General features: G+C 39.1%; 1 protein-coding gene across 6 annotated transcripts in view; it reads left to right on the top strand.

The window, feature by feature from the left end:
- rpgrip1l (RPGRIP1 like) overlaps positions 1–9,031 on the top strand; it is a 232,851-nt gene extending 223,820 nt beyond the window's left edge. For all 6 annotated transcript variants that reach the window (XM_072547375.1, XM_072547374.1, XM_072547372.1 and 3 more), the window contains one exon: positions 8,627–9,031. In XM_072547375.1, the coding sequence (XP_072403476.1) occupies positions 8,627–8,724 (98 nt within the window). In that variant the 3' untranslated portion in view covers positions 8,725–9,031. The remainder of the gene's footprint in view (positions 1–8,626) is intronic.
- Positions 9,032–20,166: the final 11,135 nt, after the last annotated feature.

Genomic DNA, 20,166 nt, shown 5'->3' with positions numbered 1-20,166 from the left:
CTTTTTTATTCTAATTATCTAGTTAAAAGTCGAACACCTCACCAGTGTTTTTGATTACTTCTTGCAGCTACTGCAATTTGATGATCTGTGTACATGGATCCTAAATCTCTTTGGATCCTCAGATGCTTAGACATTTACAGCAAGGAAGGAGACAGTTTGACCCATCGTGTCCATGCTGGACAAACAACGATCTGACAGCACTAACCAATTTTCAACATCCATAGCCCTGGAGACTACAGCAACATAAGTGAATATCTAAATACTGCTTAAATATTATTTGAGTTTCTGTTTCATCCCTTTCGGGTGTGAGTTCTGGACTCCCAAAACATTCTGAGTGGTAGGTTTTCTCATTAGGATCCCTGATGTTGCCATCTTTTTGCCATGCAAATAATACATACCTATCAGTTTTTAGTCCAAAATAGATTATCTTACACTTACCAATGTTGACATTTATCTACTGTGGTTTTGCCTACTCATGTAAACTATTAATGCCTCTTTGCACAGTAATGCAATGTTCTATCTATACTTTGAATTGTAATGGTTCTGTGATGTGTCTTGGACATATAATTACACTATATAAATCGAAGATGTTGCATTTACTTATGCTAAGTTCATTCTTGTTATAATAGAATTATTTAAGATATAGATTTAGCCAATGATTTAGCTTACTTTCAGCCTAATTTGTAACTGATTAGTCTTTTTTTGATTACTTATTTTAGTATCCCCTAATATTTATTTGATATTTATGTTTATCAGATTTTTGTCTTGGATAATTCAAACCCCTTAAATAATGAATGTCATATGGAATCATACAGCACGAAACAGACCCTTTAGTCCAACTCATCTGCACCGACCAGACATCCCAATCCGACCTAGTCCCATTTGCCAGCATTTAGCCCTTATCCCTCTAAACCTTTCCTATTTGTGTAACCATCCTTTTAAATGCTGTACTTGTACCTGCCTCCAGCGCTTCCTCTGGCATCTATGCGCCATACTGCGTAAAAAAGTTAACCCTCAGATCCTTTCAAAATCTTTCCCTTCTTACCTTAAACCTATGCTCTCCATTTTAGGACATCCCATCCTAGGAAAAAGACCATGTCTATTTACCTATCCATACCCCTCAGGATTTAATAAACCTCTATAAGGTTACTTCTCAGCCTCTGATGCTCCAGGGGAAAAAAACGCAGCCTATCCAGCCTCTTCCTGTAACTCAAACCCTCCAGTCCTAGCAACACCCTTGTAAATCTTTTCTGCACCCTCTCAAGTTTAACAACATCCTTCCAATAGTAGGGTGACCAGAATTGTATACTGTATTCTAAAAGTGGTCTCACCAATGTCCTGCACAGCTATAACACAATGTCCCAATTCCTATACTCAATGTTCTAAATGATGAAGGCAAGTGTACCAAAACTTTTCATCACCCTATCTGCTGTGACTCCATTTTCAAGGAGCAATAAGTTTAGTAAATTTAAAATTAATCTCTTTTTATCTAATGAAATACTCTCATTATTTGTATATTTACTTATTATTATTGCCACTTACATAGAAACATAGAAAATAGCAGCAGGAGTAGGTCATTCAGTCATTCAATATGATCGGGGCTGATCATCCAACTCAGTACCCTGTTCCTGCTTTCTCCCCATTCCATTTAATCCATTACACCCTAAGAGCTATGTCTAACTCCTCTGAAAAGCATCGTATTTCACCATTAATCACTTTATGTGGCAGAGAATTCCACTGCCTCACCACTCTCTGGATGAAAACTTTTCATGGAGTCCTTACAGTGTGGAAATAGGCTCTTTGGCCCAACAAGTCCACACCGACCCTCCGAAGAGTAACCTACCCAGACCCATTCCTCTACCCTATTATCACCCCTGACTAATGCATCTAATCTTCACATCCCTGAACATTATGGGCAAAAGCATGGCCAATTCACCCAATCCCCACATTTTTGGATCGTGGGAGAGAACCAGAGCACCCAGAGGAAGTCCACATAGATACGGAGGGAAAGTGCAAACTCCACACAGTCACCGGAGACTGGAATCGAACCCGGGTCCCTGGCGCTGTGAGGCAGCAGCGCTAACCACTGAGCCACCATTCACCCCAAAATCTCCTGATCTCAGTTCTAAATGGCCGAGCCCATATCCTGAGACAGTGATCCCTGTTTTTATATTCCTTCCTACATTTACCCTGTCTAATCCTGGTAGAAGTTTATAGGTTAAACTGGGTGGATAGAGTTGCAGTAATAACAGTAAGCAAGCAATGGCAGGCATTCAAGAAAGTAATTCAATGCTCTCAGCAAAAATACATCCCAGTAAGGAAAAAAGATACAGAAAAGGATAAACCAACCATGGCTAAGAAAGTTAAGGAAAGTATTAGTTGAAAGAAAAAGTATTTAAGAAGGCCAAAGTCAGTGGCAACCCTAAAGACTAGGATAAATTCAGAATGCCACTGTTTAAGAAGGGTGGTAAGGACAAGCCAGGGAACTAAAGACCAGTGAGCCTGACGTCGGTGGTGGGCAAGTTGTTGGAGGGAATCCTGAGGGACAGGATGTACATGTATTTGGAAAGGCAAGGAATGATTAGGGATAGTCAACATGGCTTTGTGCGTGGGAAATGATGTCTCACAAACTTGATTGAGTTTTTTGAAGAAGTAACAAAGAGGATTGATGAGGGCAGAGTAGTAGATGGACTTCAGTAAGGCGTTCAACAAGGTTCCCTATGGGAGACTGGTTAGCAAGGTTAGGTCTCACAGAATACAGGGAGAAGTAGCCAATTGGATACAGAACTGGCTCAAGGATAGAAGGGTGGTGGTGGTGGAGTATTGTTTTTCAGACTGGAGGCCTGTGACCAGTGGAGTGCCACAAGGATCGGTGCTGGGTCCTCTACTATTCATCATTTATATAAATGATTTGGATGTGACCATAAGAGGTAGAGTTAGTAAGTTTGAAATGACACCAAAATTGTAGGTGTATTGGACAGCAAAAAAGGTTACCTCAGAGTACAATGGGATCTTGATCAGATGGGTCAATGGGCTGAGGAGTGGCAGATGGAGTTTAATTTAGATAAATGCAGGGTGCTGCAGTTTGGAAAAGCAAATCAGAGTAGGACTTATACACTTAATGATAAGGTCCTGGGGACTGTTGCTGATCAAAGAGACCTTGGAGTGCAGTAGATAGGACAGTGAAGAAGGCATTTGGCATGCTTTCCTTTATTGGTCAGAGCATTACGTACAGGAGTTGAGAGGTCATGTTGTACAAGACATTGGTTAGGCTACATTTGGAATATTGCTTACAGTTCTGGTCTCCTTCCTATTGGAAGGATGTTGTGAAACTTGAAAGGGTTTAGAAAAGATCTACAAGAATGTTGCCAGGGTTAGAGGATGTGAGGTATTTGGAGAGGCTGAATAGGCTGGGGCTGTTTTCCCTGGAGCATCAGAGGCTGAGGGGTGACCTTGTAGAGGTTTATAAAATCATGAGGGGCATGGATAGGATAAATAGACAATGTTGGCATGGGCGGCATGGTGGCTCAGTGGTTAGCACTGTTGCCTCACTGTGCCAGAGACCCGGGTTTAATTGCTGCCTCGGGCAACTGTCTGTGTGGAGTTTGCACATTCTCCCAGTGTCTGCGTGGTTTTCCTCCGGTTTCCTCCCACAATCCAAAGATGTGCAGTTCATGAATTGGCCATGCTAAATTGCCCATAGTATTAGATACATTATTCAGGGGTAAACAGAGGGTAGGGGACTGAGTGTGAGTGGGTTAATTTTCGAAGGGTCGGTGTGGACTTTTTGAACCGAAGAACCTGTTTCCATGCTGTAGGTAATTAATCTAGTCAGAGAAGTATGTCTTTTCCCTGAATGGGGGAATCCAGAACTAGAGGGCATAGATTTAGGGTGAGAGGGAAAAGATATAAAAGGGACCTAAGGGGCAACATTTCCACACAGGGGGTGGTGCGTGTGTGGAATGAGCTGCCAGAGGAAGTGGTGAAGGCTCATACAGTTATAGCATTTAAAAGGCATTTGGATCAGTAAATGAATAGGAAGGGTTTAGAGAGATATGGGTCAAGTACTGGCAAAGGGGACAGGATTAGTTTAGGATATGGACGAGTTGGACCAAAGGGTCTGTTTCTGTGCTGTACATCTTTATGACTCTATAAACTGCGAGAGCAAACTGGCAAGGAATAAAGAAAAAAACTGACAGTAAGAGCTTCTTTACATTATAAAATAGAAAAGGCACAGTGGACATAGGCCCCTTAGAAGATTAATCTGGAGAGATAGTTTTGAGGAACAAGGAAATGGCAGAGGAGTTAAACAAGTACTTTCCATCAGTCTTTATGGTGGAAGATACTATGAACATTACATTAATATTAAAAAAATAAGAGGGACAAATTAAGGACCATCAGCAGAGAAACAGTATCAGATAAATTAATGAGGCTAAAGGATGATAAGTCCCCTTGCCCTGATGGCTTATATCCTAGGGTCCAAAAAGAGGTAGCTACAAAGATAATGGATGCATTGGTTGTAATTTTCCAAAAAAGTACCAGAGGATTGGAAAATTGCTAATGTGACACTCATGCTCAAAGAAAGACGGCAACAAAAAGCAGGTAACTATAGGCCAAGTAAGCTAAAATATATTGTTGGGAAAGCATTGAAATCAATTACAGCAAACATTTTATTAACCGGCACCTATAGGACTAGGAGTGTAATGGTTGATCAAGAGGTCCACATAATCAATGTAAAATCACACACTAAGTAATAGTAACAAAATACGCAAGGGGTATACACATTATTCTTATATTTTGTCTTAATGCAACTTTGCCTTAAATAAAACTGTCTGGCAGAGAGTTTTCTTACTCATACCTTCTACTTGGACATCTCAGTGATTGTGATAATACAGTAAATGTCCATTATTTCAGGTGTATATATTTTGCTGGTTTATCAGAAGTGGCAGTTCATAAGGAGCTGGTTAAAATAACGTTTACTTTTTTTTTTAAAGAAGTAATAGCAGAACATTTGGAAAATCATAATCTGATCAAGCAGTCAGCATGGCTTCATCAAAAGAAATCATATCTAACTAATTTATTCGAGTTTTTTAAGGAAATCTCAACCAGAGTGGATAGAGGAGACTCATTGGATGTGATGTTTTGGGACTTCCAGAAAGTGTTTTACAAGATATCTCACAAAAGGTTATATCATAAGTTAAGAGTACTGGTGTTGGATATAATACGTTGGTATATATAGAAAATGAGTTCAGAGGAAAGAAACAGTGAGTGGGGATAAGGGGTTTTTTTTCATGTTGATGAACCATGACCCAGTGGGATTTCACAGGGATCAGTGCTGGGACCACAGCTGTTTACAATATATGTTAATAACTTGGAGGAAGGAAGTTAATGTGCTGTGGACACATTTGCAGGTGACACTAAAATAGATGGAAAGGCAGATCGTGAGAGGAATACAAGCAGTTTACAAAACAATATTGTTAGATTAAGTAAGTGGCAAAAAGTTAGCAAATGAAGTATAATATTGGAAAATGTGAAGAAAAGCGCAGAATATTCTATAAATGGAGAGAAATTATGGAAAGCTGCAATACAAAGGGACTTGTGGAACATGTATACAAGACATCAAAGCTAGCACACAGATGCAACAGTTAATCAGGAAGGTTAATGGAATGTTGACTCTTATTTAAAGCGGTTTGGAATATAAGATGGGGAAGTCTTACTGCAACTTTAAAAGGTGCTGGTAAGAGCACACCTGGAGTACTGTGCGCACTTTTGGTCCCCTCATTTAAGGAAAGATATTATTTCATTGAAGGCAGTTCATAGAAGGTTCACTTGGAAAATACCTAGTATGGAGGAATTGTCATATGAGCAAAGAATAAACAGGTTGGGATTTTTCTCATTGGAGTTTAGAAGAATGTGAGGTGATTTCATTGACACATTCTTAAGGGATTCTTAAGGGGCTTGCCACAGTCAATGTTGAGAGGATGTTTCCCCTCATGGGAAAATCTAGGACCAAAATGCTTAGTTTCAGAATATAGGAGTGCCAATTTAAGAATGAAATGAGGAGGAATTTCTTCTCACAGAGGGTGTTACGTCTTTGGTACTCCTGACTACGGAATGCTGTGGGGGCAGACTCCTTATGTACATTCAAGGCTGAGATAAATAGATTCTTGATCAGTAGGGGAATCAAGGGTTACAGGGAAAGTGCAGGAAGGTGAATGTGAGGAATGTTGAATCAGCCATGAATAGCAGAGCAGGCTCAAAGGGCTGAATGGCCTATTCCTGTTCTTTTTTTTATGGTCGATAGTTTCTGTAAGATTTCCCTTCATTCTTATAAACTCCAATGAATATAGTCCAAATTGATCAGTCTCTCTTCATTCATTAATCCTGCCATCCCAAAAACCAGTCTGGTAAATCTTCATTGCACTTCCTTCATACTGGAATATCCTTCCACAGATAAGGAGACCAAAACTGTACACAGTACTCCAGTAGTGGTCTCACAAAGGCCTTGTACAATTGCAGCAAGGCGTCCTTGCTCCTGTACTCAAATTCTCCCTTGATGAGCCAACACATCATTTTCCTTTTTCACTACCTGCTCCACCTGTGTGCTTACTTTCAGTGACTGGTGTACAAGACCATCCAGGTCCCATTGTACCTCCCCTTTCTAAATCTATTGCCATTCAGATAATAATCTACCTTCCCGTTTTTGCTGCCAAAGTGGGTGGATAACCTCACGTTTATCCACATTATACTCAATGTGCCTTGCATTTGCCCACTCATCCAACTTGCCAAATGACACTGAACCATCTCTACATTCTCTTCACATTTCATCCTCCGATACAGCTTTGTGACATCAGTAGACTTGAAGATATTACATTTAGCTCCCTCATCTAAGTTGTCAATGTATATTGTGAATAGCTGGGAACCGTGTACTAATCCCTGCGGCATTTGAATAGTCACTGACTGTCATTTCGAAAATGACTGGTTTAAGTTACTGAGCAACTTGCCCCTCTAGACTTAGTTCCCGATCTCATCAAAATCCCACTTTGTTCTATTTAGCATTCACTTTATTTAGTTACTCAAGCAGATCTGCTATAGTTCTGTCGTTTTGTAGATATCCTTCTCAATTTGCATAGTAATCAAGAACAAAACGTATTCCTCAATCAAAAACACATTTTCTGGTCATTTATCTCATTGATGTTTATGGGACTTTGTTATTAATCAATTGACTACTACATTTTCCACATAACAATAGGGACTACATCTCAATAGGTACTTCACTGGCTGTGAATTGCTTTGGGATATCCGAGAGATGTAAAATGCACTATATACAGTAAGTGCATTTCTTCCCTTTTCACCAACATTCAGAGTGCCACTGTTTATGCCTCTTCCAAACTATAGTTGCAGAAAGACGCAGTGAAGAGAAATAAAAACAGAACAATAAGAAAAATGGTGAAATTAATAGGTAACTCTTTGAGCACTGGTGCCATATAGTATTCGAAGAATTTGCCTTATATTCTTTTGTCACCTGTTATGTATACATATTTAGTTTGTCTCTTTAGATTGCCCTGTTTGTTAGGATATTGATTGAGAGAGAGAGTAGAGACATTTTTTCTGAGACTAACTGATGCTTTTCATGCTGATAGAAGTACAAATATAATCAATGAATTCTTGTTGCATCCTCCATACTACTGAGCACCAAACTAACTTACCGAAAAAAGGTGTACATAAAAATTACAACAATTAATTTTGAATATGTGTGTAAGTAGAAACATATGAATTAGGAGCAGGATTAGGCCACTCAAGCCTGTCCCACCATTTTATAAGATAATGACTGGTCTGCTAGTGTCCTGATCTCCATTCTCCTACTTACCCCAATATCTTTCTAACCCTGTTAGTTAAGAATCTATCAACCTCTGCCTTACAAATCAGTCATGTTTCCACTATTCTCTGGGCGGCACGGTGGCACAGTGGTTAGCACTGCTGCCTCACAGCGCCAGAGACCCGGGTTTAATTCCCGACTCAGGCGACTGACTGTGTGGAGTTTGTACGTTCTCCCTGTGTCTGCGTGGGTTTCCTCCAGGTGCTCCAGTTTCCTCCCACAGTCAAAAGATGTGCAGGTCAGGTGAATTGGCATTGCTAAATTGCCCGTATTGTTAGGTAAAGGGGTAAATGTAGGGGAATGGGTGGGTTGCGGGTCGGTGTGGACTTGTTGGGCCAAAGGGCCTGTTTCCACACTGTAAGTAATCTAATCTAAAGACTCATGACACTTCCTGAGAGAAAAGAAATTTACTTTTTCTCCACCTCAAATGAGAAATGCCTTAATTTTAAACTGTGTCTCCTAGTTCTACTCCCACAAGGGGAAACAACCCCCAAACATCCATTCTGTCAAGTCCCCTCAGGATCTCATGCATTTCAGTGAGAACAGTTTTCAATTTTTGCAACTCCAATGGATATTAGCCCACCCTGTCCAACCTTTCTTCATATGATAATGCCCACGACCCCCACCCAAATCTTAAGTATCAGCTGAGTGAACGTTCTGCAAACTGCTACACAGTTAATGTCTTGCAATCTTATTTAAAACTAACCGATGAATCATTTAGGACATGACATTTTGGTTTCTTTGCAGTTGTTGATTCACAGGACAGCACATTGGTGATTGGGAAATTAAAAGTGACGGTGGAGGCATTGGAGGCACTGCTTTCAGTCTATGAAGAGAACAAATAAAGGCAATTGGAAAAATACACAGGACTAGATGTTTTGATATGGATAATGTTTTCTTGTAAGACACTGAAATATGTTTATTTCCATATCTGAGCACCATAATTAAGATCAACAATGGTTATTTGATTTTCTTCACTTTCATCTTCTGTTTTCTTTGTTCTTTATTCATTCCATGGAACTTGTTTCTCTGATTTTTATTTAATATAGTTGAACACTCAACCTTACACAGGGCTTTGTTAATAATTAATAACTGTGTGATTGAATGATCTTCATCATTTGCATTTTTGAACTTTTTTTCTACATATGTATGTGAGATGGATATTAAATTTTTAATAAAGTATTTTTAAGCATACCATTCGCTTGTAAGCCTTTGAATAATAATCAGAAATAAAGTTTTTATATTGCCCATTATCACTTAACTAAGTAAAAATAAAACCCAACGATTAGGTTCATTAAGAGTTTCACACTGTGAAGTTTTTAGTTGTGGCAGAATATGAAAATTGCATACCAAAGCCTGGATTAATGTGTTAATCTGCCTCTTTAAAATGCTAATACCTATTTTATGCACATTAAATCTCAGTTCAGCTTTCCTTTGATGCACGCACAGCTTATAAATTAAATATAAGAAATAGTTGTAGGCACCTATCAATGCCTTTTACTGAGAGCATTTTATATATGCTTAAAGAATCATCCTTATATGTGGATATTTATAGCAGATCAAGGTCTATTAGATTCATATAAATTGAAATGACTTGTATTTTGCACCAAGAAAGCTTGGAATACTTATACTGGTTAAAAATATTAATGGAAAAAGACTTAAAAAGTGAAGTCAATTGAAGACAATTGATATTTATGCATGAAGGTGAGATTTCGAAGAGAGCCAAAATGAGGAATGCTGGAGGCAAATTTGCTTGCTCTTTAGAAGAGATGGTTCTAAAACGCCTAAGGGGTACTTTTTTGTGTTTGAAAAGAGATCCTTCTTTCTTATAAGTGTACTTAAATTGAGAAAGAGGGATGCAATTTATTAAAATCTTCCTAATTTTTGCTTCAATGATTATGAGTCACTTAATTTAACAAAATAGGCATTTACTTATTGTATGACTAAAACTCTGGAAAATGAGTTCTCTCCACAGATTTGAGAACATTGAAGTCTGCTAATGGAAAAAGATGGAATTGATTATAAAACAACTTATTACAATTCAACACTAAAGTAGATATAATACATAAAAGCATGAATGGGTATCTGCATGAAGTTTGAACCATCTGCTTTAGTGGTCTCAATAATGGATTACTATCTTTGTGAGCCTTTGAAATAACATCCATGCAATATTAATTTGTTGACGTACAGAATGATGCCACTGGAATAACCCCTGACCACAGGCATCTGTAATCCTTACATTACAGTGAATTATCTTTATTATTGGTTTGTTGCTTTGAAAGTTTTAAGTAAGGTGGAAAGACTGTTAACCAGCAATGTACAAATACACAGCTCTAAGATTTAACCACATACATCAGTAAGCTAACAACACCATGCCCACTGAACAACTAAAACAAAAGCAAAATACTGTAGATGCTGGAAATCTGGAATGAAAGCAGAAATGCAAGAAATTTTCAATGGTACAGAGGGGATCTGTAGAGAGATGCAGTTGATGCGTCAGACTAGTGTCAGTCTTTCTCTTCACAGATTTCCTTGACCCATTGATTATTTTCAGCATTTTCTGTTTTAGAATGGACTATTGTACAATACATTACCCTAGATAGATAATTTTCAAGTTTTGTATATGATGAGTTTTCTTGGTAGGCAACCATCATTATCTTCTAGGGAAAGTGAGGACTGCAGATGCTGGAGATCAGGGCTGAAAATGTGTTGCTGGAAAAGCGCAGCAGGTCAGGCAGCATCCAAGGAGCAGGAGAATCTCCTGCTCCTTGGATGCTGCCTGACCTGCTGCGCTTTTCCAGCAACACATTTTCAGTAACCATCATTATCTGCCAATGGGTGGCACAGTGGCTCACTGGTTAACACTACTACCTCACAGTGCCAAGGCCCCAGGTTCAATTCCACCCTCTGGCAGCTGTTCTGTGTGGAGTTTGGACATTCTTTCAGTGTCTGCATGGTTTCCCTCTGGGTGCTCAGGTTTCCTCCCACAGTCCTAAGATGTGCAGGTTGGGTGGACTGATCATGCTAAATTACCCATAGCGTCCAGGGATGTGTAGGTTAGGTGGATTAGCCATTGGAAATGTGGAATGATGGGAATTGGGTAGGGAGAGCTGAGTGGGATGCTCCTTAGAGAATCAGCATGGACTTGATAGGCTAATGGCCTGCTTCCACAAGATAGGAATTCTATAATTCTACCTTGCAGTTACTGCAATTTTTGTTGTCAGAACTCAGAGCAGACTTTGCTTAGCTGGTTGTGGAAAAGTCCAATGCCTGTCTGTCAGATTTTATCCAACTGAGATAGACAAAGATGAAGATGGCCTCGGGAAAATATATAGTGAAAGATTGCAAAATTACAAAAAAATATACTGCACGTTCCAACTCCCTGCTTATCCAGAAAATCAGATAAATAAAGTATTGTGAAGTCCCACCGTGCACTATCACAACCTTTAGTATGCATCACAAAGAACTTCTGGAACTATAATAAAATATTTTGAAATTGAATAATTTTAAAAGTGTAAATGATTGATTAAAGTACGTTTGCACAATCTAATCAGAAACATTGTAACTTTGCGTAGTACGACTACAAAATACAGTAACCAATGTTGTGCTACATTCCTGCACAAAGTGTGAGACCTCTACTAAAGAAATGATTACAAGTGAGATGATGAAATATGTTTTTAAAAGTTGTAATTTTGTATTCACTTGCTAAATGTGGGCACAGCGTTTCTTACCCATCCTGAGTTGCCCTTGAGAAAGTGGTGATGAGTTGGCTTCTTCAACCACTGCAGTCCATTTACAATCTGAATAATACTCATCAATATTTGCTCTTTTTAAAAGAAATACCAACTGTTTTTTTACACTATTGTTTACAGAGATAGTGATGAATATCTCAGACTCTGCAAATAAAGTTAGTGTGGAAGGATGTCACATGAGCTATTGCCAGTTAGAACTGATTCTTTCATTCGGCAGTATTTCACAATAACAGAAGAGCTAACTTATGGGTACAAGTATTTTATGTGAAGGACAGTCATCCCCATCGAAAGGAAACTCTTCTTCAATCCAGTTAACTATTTTGAGTACTTTTTCTCTTTTACACATTTCTTCTGAAAAGCTAATTGATGATATGTTCAATCAGCTATCCTTCATGCATAAGTCTGTATTATAAGTGATTAGAATGGACCTTTGCACTCAAGCCACATCCTGCCCCTCCTCAATATGCACATTTATGCAATTGCATCAATCGTCTAGGACAGCACTCAGAAATGGGATCTTGACATTGCTTCCATACTCTCCCCTTGACAGACTATAGATGGTCTTCAGAGGGGATGGAGGGCCTTCCATCTTAGGTACTCTTCAGTCCAAGGGTGACTTCTGGGTGCTATTGGCTACCCCCCTCCCCCAATACCAATGGCACCTCCTGCCTTCACCAATCATGCAACTGGCCCCAGTGCCCCTAGAACCCACTTACTAGACTTCATTGCCATCATGTTTTTAAAATTTGTGCTGTACATAATACTCATTGATATCAATCCTTTATGCCAATGATTGGTCTTTGATGCAATCTCATTCTTTAAGTGCAACTCCAGTAGTGAGAACACTAGAAGTGAGGTTGGTGACACTGCTCTGCTGACAGTTCTCTGATTAGTCAGTGGCTGTAGTGGAATGGATGGTATCTCTAATAGGGAGGACATGTAGCTTCATGTCCCAATGATGAGTAAAGTACATTTGACATTCCCCCAAAGCTCCGGAGAGCATTCAGCAATGGCCATGGACCTCTGCACCTCCATAAAGTGTAGCCCACAATTTCCAAAAGTAAGGAAACAGTTAAACAATGAAATTATACCACCAACATTTCATAAATCTATTACATTGGCAACGGAAATCAGGTGCTCTATATTGCTACCGGGAGCATTAGTTCAATTGATTCTGTTGATATGTACCACGGTGTCTCCACAAAACTGAATGCAAATACACAGACAATTATCAGATTGAAATTCTTGTGGATTTGGAAGAGAAGTGAGCATCTCAGTTAAATTGGACCCCCCATTGCAAGGAAAATTATTTCCTCATGTAATAATACTAAAGACAAGTGGTATTCCTTTGAATGCAGACAACCAACATTAAGGGAGTTGGTGAGCATATGTTTATACCACCAGAACTCAAAAATAAAATCCTCAATTATTCCAAATGTTGAAAGAAATGACCAGATTGTTATCATTTAAGAATTATTTGACTAACACGTACCCAAAACTGTTACATAGGAAGATTGGAAGGAAATCAGCAATACAATCCAAAATACTTCTAAGTACTAACAGGAAGTCAGTCACTTTAAAGGAAAGCTCCACTTTCATTCTAATTGATGAGATCAAAAAGACCATTTATTATTATTGTCAGATTTTCTTTTATCCAACAGAGCAATGCTATTATAAATAATTGTACACAGACCTCCAAGGTTTTTAACAATTAATTCAAAGCTGTAACATTCCCTTCAATATGTGGTCCTTCAGCTAAGAACCGGAAGGTCCTGTTGCATGTGCCTTATATGCTTGCATTGTCAGTCTTCACTGGTTATTCCGTGGTACCATGCAACAGGTATCACTGGCATTGGTATATTATGTGACACCATTTAATACATAATTAAGAGAAATGTGACCCACAACTTTACATTTGTCCACAACTATGACAACCTATTCCAAAATCTGAAAAGTGTAATATTTTATCTTAATTATGTATTTTTAAATATATCTGACGTGAAATGTACTGTTGTAAAAGGCACTAAAAGCTTTGTCACAGGGTCTAGAAATTTGTACATGACACCATCAGCCAAAGAAAGATTTGGAACTAGAATAGAGGAGTGTGAGCTTTTCATCAACAACCTGTGAGGCCTGTGGGTATTTTCTGGCATCAGTAGCCCTGGATGATTGGAGAAAAAAACAAAATGAAATCATAACATCTGACCCATATAAGTGAGGTGAAAGTCACACCACCCAGATCTCATGATGTGGAACAGAGTTTGAATAAGACAGCAAAATTGTTTAAGGGTGCATGCTGAAACTGTTTGTTTTTACTAACAATAACAATTTCATTAATATTGGCTGACCAATGCAGAATTTAGTTGAACTTAAGGGCAAACAGGAACTTTCTTTCGCAACAATAAAATACCTGTTGCTGCAAGGCATATGCAATTAAATTGTAGGCTTATGCTTTACCGTGTTGTAGGAGGACCTTGTTTACAGATTACAGTACTTGTTCATGAATGTATAATCAGGGCAAGTATCAAACTTGTGGCTAGCTACAATCCCCACAGTAAAGTGATGAAGTTTGAATGTGAGCATTACTTTCACATCTATTACTGACTATCAAAAATCCCTTGGTTGGTGATCTGGAATCTTATCCCCTAATTTATAGGCCAAGGAATTATGGAGGAGATATTTTGGAGCCCACTAATGTAGAAAATGTGGCATGTGGGGTGTGTTAATTAGATATGGTACAATTTTCCAAAAGTTTGTGATGTAGCAACATAGTCAGTGACATATTTTGTATCATACCAAGCCTTATGAAAGCCTGTTCATATTTGTAATACATTGACATGCAACACATTCTCATTAACATGAATTAAACAGTTTTCATCCTACCTTCAAAGCAAAGTCACAGGAATCTCATGGCACTGGATTCACAATCATGTAAATTTTGCATGCATTTGTCAGCTTTGTGCAGTTGTGAATAGGACAAGCTGTTAGCTTTACAGCACAAGGGAGAGGAGCAGATGAATGCACTCTTGCATTGTTGCTTGAGATTGGCAAGGTTGACTCAGTGAAATTTTGGTGTGGGGTCAGGGAATTGGAGGATTGGAAGAGGGACCCAGGGAGGACAGAGGCAGGTGTGTAGTCATGGAGTATTGAAATTGGAAGGCTCTGGCATCCTGGATGTGGTGGGAGGTTTAGTGGGGATAGTGGGACAAGGAAAAAAAATTAAGATCCTAAAGGTCATTGACTGTCTGACTGTGTGTCCATCTAAGGGTGTTAGCTGGAAAAGTCCTTACAAGGCTTCGAGTTGACTTGCAACAGTGCAATTAACCCTGCTGAGTTTTCTCTAAAGCTTTTAATTACAATGCATTGAAGAGAGGGCAAGATGCATCCATTTTGTTCAAAGTTAAAAATCACATAACTCCACGTTATAGTCCAACAAGTTTATTTGGAAGCACTAGCCTGCTTCATCAGGTTGTTGTGGAGTATAAGGTCATAAGACCATTTTGTACAGAATGATAAGTACTGGACATGAATATATACTTTCAATAAAAAATGAAAGCAAAAATACAATATAGTTTCTTTCCCCAATGAAGAATTGTCCAGAATTCTCCTGTAGCTATTAATGTGTGACAACCATAAGGAGGGGTGACAATACATTTAAGTCCCCGGCTTCGTTTAATTTGATAAATACCAATGATGCACATTAACAAAGTGAAACTAATTCATTGTTGAATAATTAGAATTGAAATTTAATTCTGAAGAACACCAATTTACACTGTTAAGTCTTATCTTAATGGCACTGGCACTGAGCAGGAAAGTTGTGGTCGTAATGCAGAACCACATTGTTTTGTCCAGGAGACTCCTTAGTAAGTTGCCTGTAGCTGCAGCATGGTGACCTGGTGTGCTCCATCAATGAAAAGCTTCTAAATGAAAAATGTTTTGCATACGCATCACTGTCATTTGGAATCTTAATTATAAAAGCATAAGGAAAGTAAGTGATGCACAGTTTGGTCATGTCATACTATTGACACAATCTTGGTCTATAAAGATAGCTGTGTGTGTGTGAACTGGCTTTAATTAAACTGCTGTGGATTGCACTCATTGATTGCCCATGTTACTTCAGTGGGTGAGGCCTGACCAAACTTCATGAGGCAGGGCCAGGCCTTTCCTGGGATTCAGGATCACAATGGCAGAAAACGAGAGATCTTTATTACAAACAGTGCCACCAGAATCAGTGGCCGCTGCTGGTAATATCATGAGGTGAGCGGGGCAGGTCAGAGTAAATAAAAATGGATGGGATGCAAGCACACTCGCTTGGAGGATCTAAGGGTTTGGATCTGAGCAGACACACACTTTCCTGATGTTAGGTTCTGAGATAGAGCACTAAGTATCTTGGAAGGTAATGCTGGGCTGCCTTCAGGAGAGATAAGAAATCCATATGCATTCAGGAAAATCCTTGAGCCACCACTAACCTCTGGTATGATGAGGATAATGATTTTAAGTTGTTCGATAATGATCCTAACCAGCCAGCAAACAACTCCCTGCAGCCAACCCAGGCTGTTATTTGAAGTGGATGAGTTTTCCCACCAGCAGCAGGAATGGGATGCACAACCTCTGCTGAAGTTATACAGCTTTGCCCCTCCCCATTACATAGCCCAACCCAGCCTCATATCTCTATATGTGACTGTATATGTGAAGGTATTTAGTGCAGTAAGAAAGAAGGAACTAAACAGAGAAAGAAACAGAGAAGTAAAGCAAGTTAACAAAACACTTGAGAATAAAATATTAAGAGGAGTTTTTGATTGTATCAAGCATAATTGGGATATGATGTTGAAGTATTCATAACCCCACTACAGGACCTTACATGGCAGAAATACATTGTAATTTAGGGTGTGCTTTCTAATACAGTATAACCTTGATTATCCAAACATCAATTAACCGAATTCTGGATTATCCGAACAAAAGCTCAAGGTCCTGTAAAAACGTTAGGCAACTTAGCATTCAGTTATAGGTTAAACAGCATTATGGCATGTATTGCTGGATAACCAAGAAATGTTCAATAACCGGCACTCATAAATTATCTCTTGTTTATGATAGATCAGTTATCGGTTAAATGGCAATATGGCGTGCATTGCCAGATAACCAAGAAATGTTCATATCACTGGCACTCATAAATTATCTCTTGTTTACAATCAGATCGATTATCAGATCAATTATCCAAACAAAATTCTCCCGCCCCCATCGCGTTCGGATAATCAAGGCTCTACTGTAAAAGCAAAATACTGCGGAAGCAAAAAGCTTTTTAAAAAAACCAGGGAGAGCCTGGAGAAACTCAGCAGGTCAGCAAAACTGCCAGTTCTGAGGACAAGTCTTACACGACTCAAAGTGTTTAACCCTGTTTCACTATTAACTGATGCTGCCAGATCTGTTCAGTTTTCCAGCATTCTGTGTTTGTCCCATGATTTTCTACCTGATCATTGTTTTGGATGGAAAATTCTGAGGATCACCTACTCAAGGTCACAATTCACGTTCACACTAGAAAGGCTATTAGCAGACTTGGAAAATTGCCTCTCCTGTTTCACTAACATTGCGATCACAAGCTGAGTTCTCACCAGAGCTAATGCAGTGATCAGCTAAGTTATACCAATCAGGAAAGCCTGCATTTCATGTGTAGTTTGTGCTGATTTAGTCAGTCTTGCTGGAATGGGTCTGAGAACCCACTCCCCAATCACTATCTAGCATTCTGCTAGAATTATACATTTGTGGATGTTGTAGTGGGATAGAAATATCTGATGCACATCATGGGTTGACATTCACTATCCTGGTCCACTGATGAAAGGAGAAGTCATTTAGGTGAGGTGGGAGGACTGTCCTCATTGGGATTCCTGACACTTTAGCAAAGTAAAAATAGATTCAAGAGGGGCATGAGAACATTGGGAGGAGACAAAAGGGAAGCAAGATTTTTAAAGAAGGATGATGTGAGAAAAATAAACTTCTTCACACAGCGAGTAGTTAGGAAATAGAATGCATTGTCTGGAAATGTGGTGGAGGTAGGCTTAATTGAGGCATTCAAGAGGGCATTGGATAATTATTTGGATAAAAATGGTGTGCAGGGATATGGGAAAAGGCAGGAGATTAGTACTAGGTATCAGAACTAGTACAGGCATAATGGGCTGAACAGCCTGCTTCCGCACCATAAAAATTCTGTGGTTTATATTTTTTTGGTGTAAGGTGGATGAAGGTTGTGAATCTGTGGAACACACTGCCCCAGAGTGCAGTGGAGGCAGAATCAATCAACAGATTCAAGAAAGAAATAGATGTGTTTCTGATAGAGAATAAGATAAAGGGCTATGGGGAGCAGGCAGAAAATGGTAGAATGGACTGGAAGGGCTGAATTGCGTATTCACGTTCCTAATTCCTATGTGCAGCACTTGTTCAATGAACATGTTGTTTTGCTTTGTTTTTCATCCCATGCCATGCCATGACCCTTCTGATCAGATTACACAGCATTGCTAAATGGAATTTTCCACCATTTAGCATGTTCTTAAGGGACATATTTGGTGGCTTCTATCAAAAGCTATAAAATCTGGAAAATGTTAGATTTCAGTGCTCACAAAGGAATTCATCACTGACAGGGAAGTTATTAGCAAACTTTAGAAAGACTGCTATTAATAAATCAATTTTCTTTATGCTTTTACTTTCTTAACTGCAAAAAATACTCAATATTTTCACGTTGGATAGAAAATGACTCTGCAGGGGTAATTTATTATTTCAAGCATATGAACACTTAATCCCTAATGAAAGGGTTGCAAATTTTGAGTGGCTGAGCTGTCTGTCTCTGGGATGAGATTTGTTTATTTCCCTGTGGTTTTACAGAGAAGGAAAGCATTTTATCAAATGTGGCCATGTATCATTTAACCCACCCAGCTTGATCCACGTATAAGTAAAGGTGTCCCCTGCAGTCTGAAAGTAGAGCGTTCCTATGAAACCGTTCAGGAGCTGAAATGGCGTAAAGCGAAGAAGCAATTAAGATTAATTTATATGGGGAAAATTTAAAGGTAGCTTCCAAACTGGGTTACACATCAATGTTGAAAAAATAATTTGCCATTTTTAACCAACATGAAGCCTGAACGATATTAAATCTCTCCAACTTGCTGCCAGGCTGACAATTACTTCCTTTATTATTTGGGTAGTACGGAACTTAAACACTGCTAAAAGAAGATTAGAAATTGAAGCTTTAAATTTCACATTCATCAGAATTAGCATGCAAGGAACATTGGAAAAAAGACACCATTTTATACAGAATGAGAAGAGGCCTCTTTGACACGGAGATACAGCAAGAACAGTTATCTGTCAATCTTAATTCTCAGATCAGGCAGGTCGATTCTGATTGGGTAGGATGTAGCCATGGGGCTGCAGCAGAGTTCAGCTCCTACATGTTCACAGACATGCCATTGCCACGGGATCCCTTTCAGGCGCAACTCTTTCTAATATCTCTGTTGGCTACTAGGAGGTGCATCTTCAAAGGAAAGACCATTAATCTCTTAACCCTTGCAAATTTCTGATACGTAGGTGGCGTGTTTGCAATATTTGAATTGCAGATGTATCAAAGAATTTAGCTGAATAACTATTCTGTACTGAAATTTATTGTTGCAATGAAACAATTGAGCTCCCTTTCCTTGTTATAATAGTTGAAAAGTTGGAAAATAGATTCTTAGGTATCAAAAGCCTACATTCACTGTCAATTTCCACGTTGGGATTCCTACAACTCTATATGCTACAAGATCAATCTTATTGGCAACCTTATAAATAGGGTACTAGCCACCTTCTGAAGATTGACACTGAAACAGGGCATATCTAAAACTATCCTGTGTGATAACAGATACACTGATCAAATAATTTTTAATATATCATGAAAACTCATGATAGTGCCCTACGTCCATCACTTTAAGCATTGAACAGTGCCCAATCTCCTTTAGATTAACCTGGAAGGGAAAGGTGTCTCAAAGATTGGAAGAACAGGTGAAGCTTACTATCTCACGCTGTTGGACAACACAAGTGGTTTTCTCCAGTAGGAGCAAGTGAGGCCTGCAGATGCTGAAGATCAGAGTCAAAAAGTGTGACACTAGAAAAGCTCAGCAGGTCAGGTAGCATCTGAGGAGCAGGAAAATCAACGTTTTGGGCACAAACTCTTCATCCTGATGAAAGACTTGTGCCCGAAACATCGATTCTCCTGCTCCTTGGATGCTGCCTGACTTGCTGTGCTTTTCCAGCACCACAATTTTTAACCCTGTGCCTACCCCACAAGTCAGTAACATCATGTATGGGTTTCAGTGCTAGTGTGATGCCAGGTGTATATGTTGTACTTCTCAAAGATTGGTTTCATTGCCCATTCGCAGCTAGCAACAGGCCACACATGCTCAACCAGCTCATGCTTCCAAGCCTCAGAAAAGTATAGCCGCCATTAGATGTGATTCTGCTGTTGGGAATCATTTACTAAATAATCTGGAATGCACCACTCACTACACTCAAAAACCA

The sequence above is a fragment of the Chiloscyllium punctatum genome, chromosome 26, assembly GCF_047496795.1.
Source record: "Chiloscyllium punctatum isolate Juve2018m chromosome 26, sChiPun1.3, whole genome shotgun sequence".
Classification (NCBI taxonomy): domain Eukaryota; kingdom Metazoa; phylum Chordata; class Chondrichthyes; order Orectolobiformes; family Hemiscylliidae; genus Chiloscyllium; species Chiloscyllium punctatum.
Note: the sequence above shows the minus strand (reverse complement) of the source record. Positions and strands in the feature narration are given on the sequence as shown.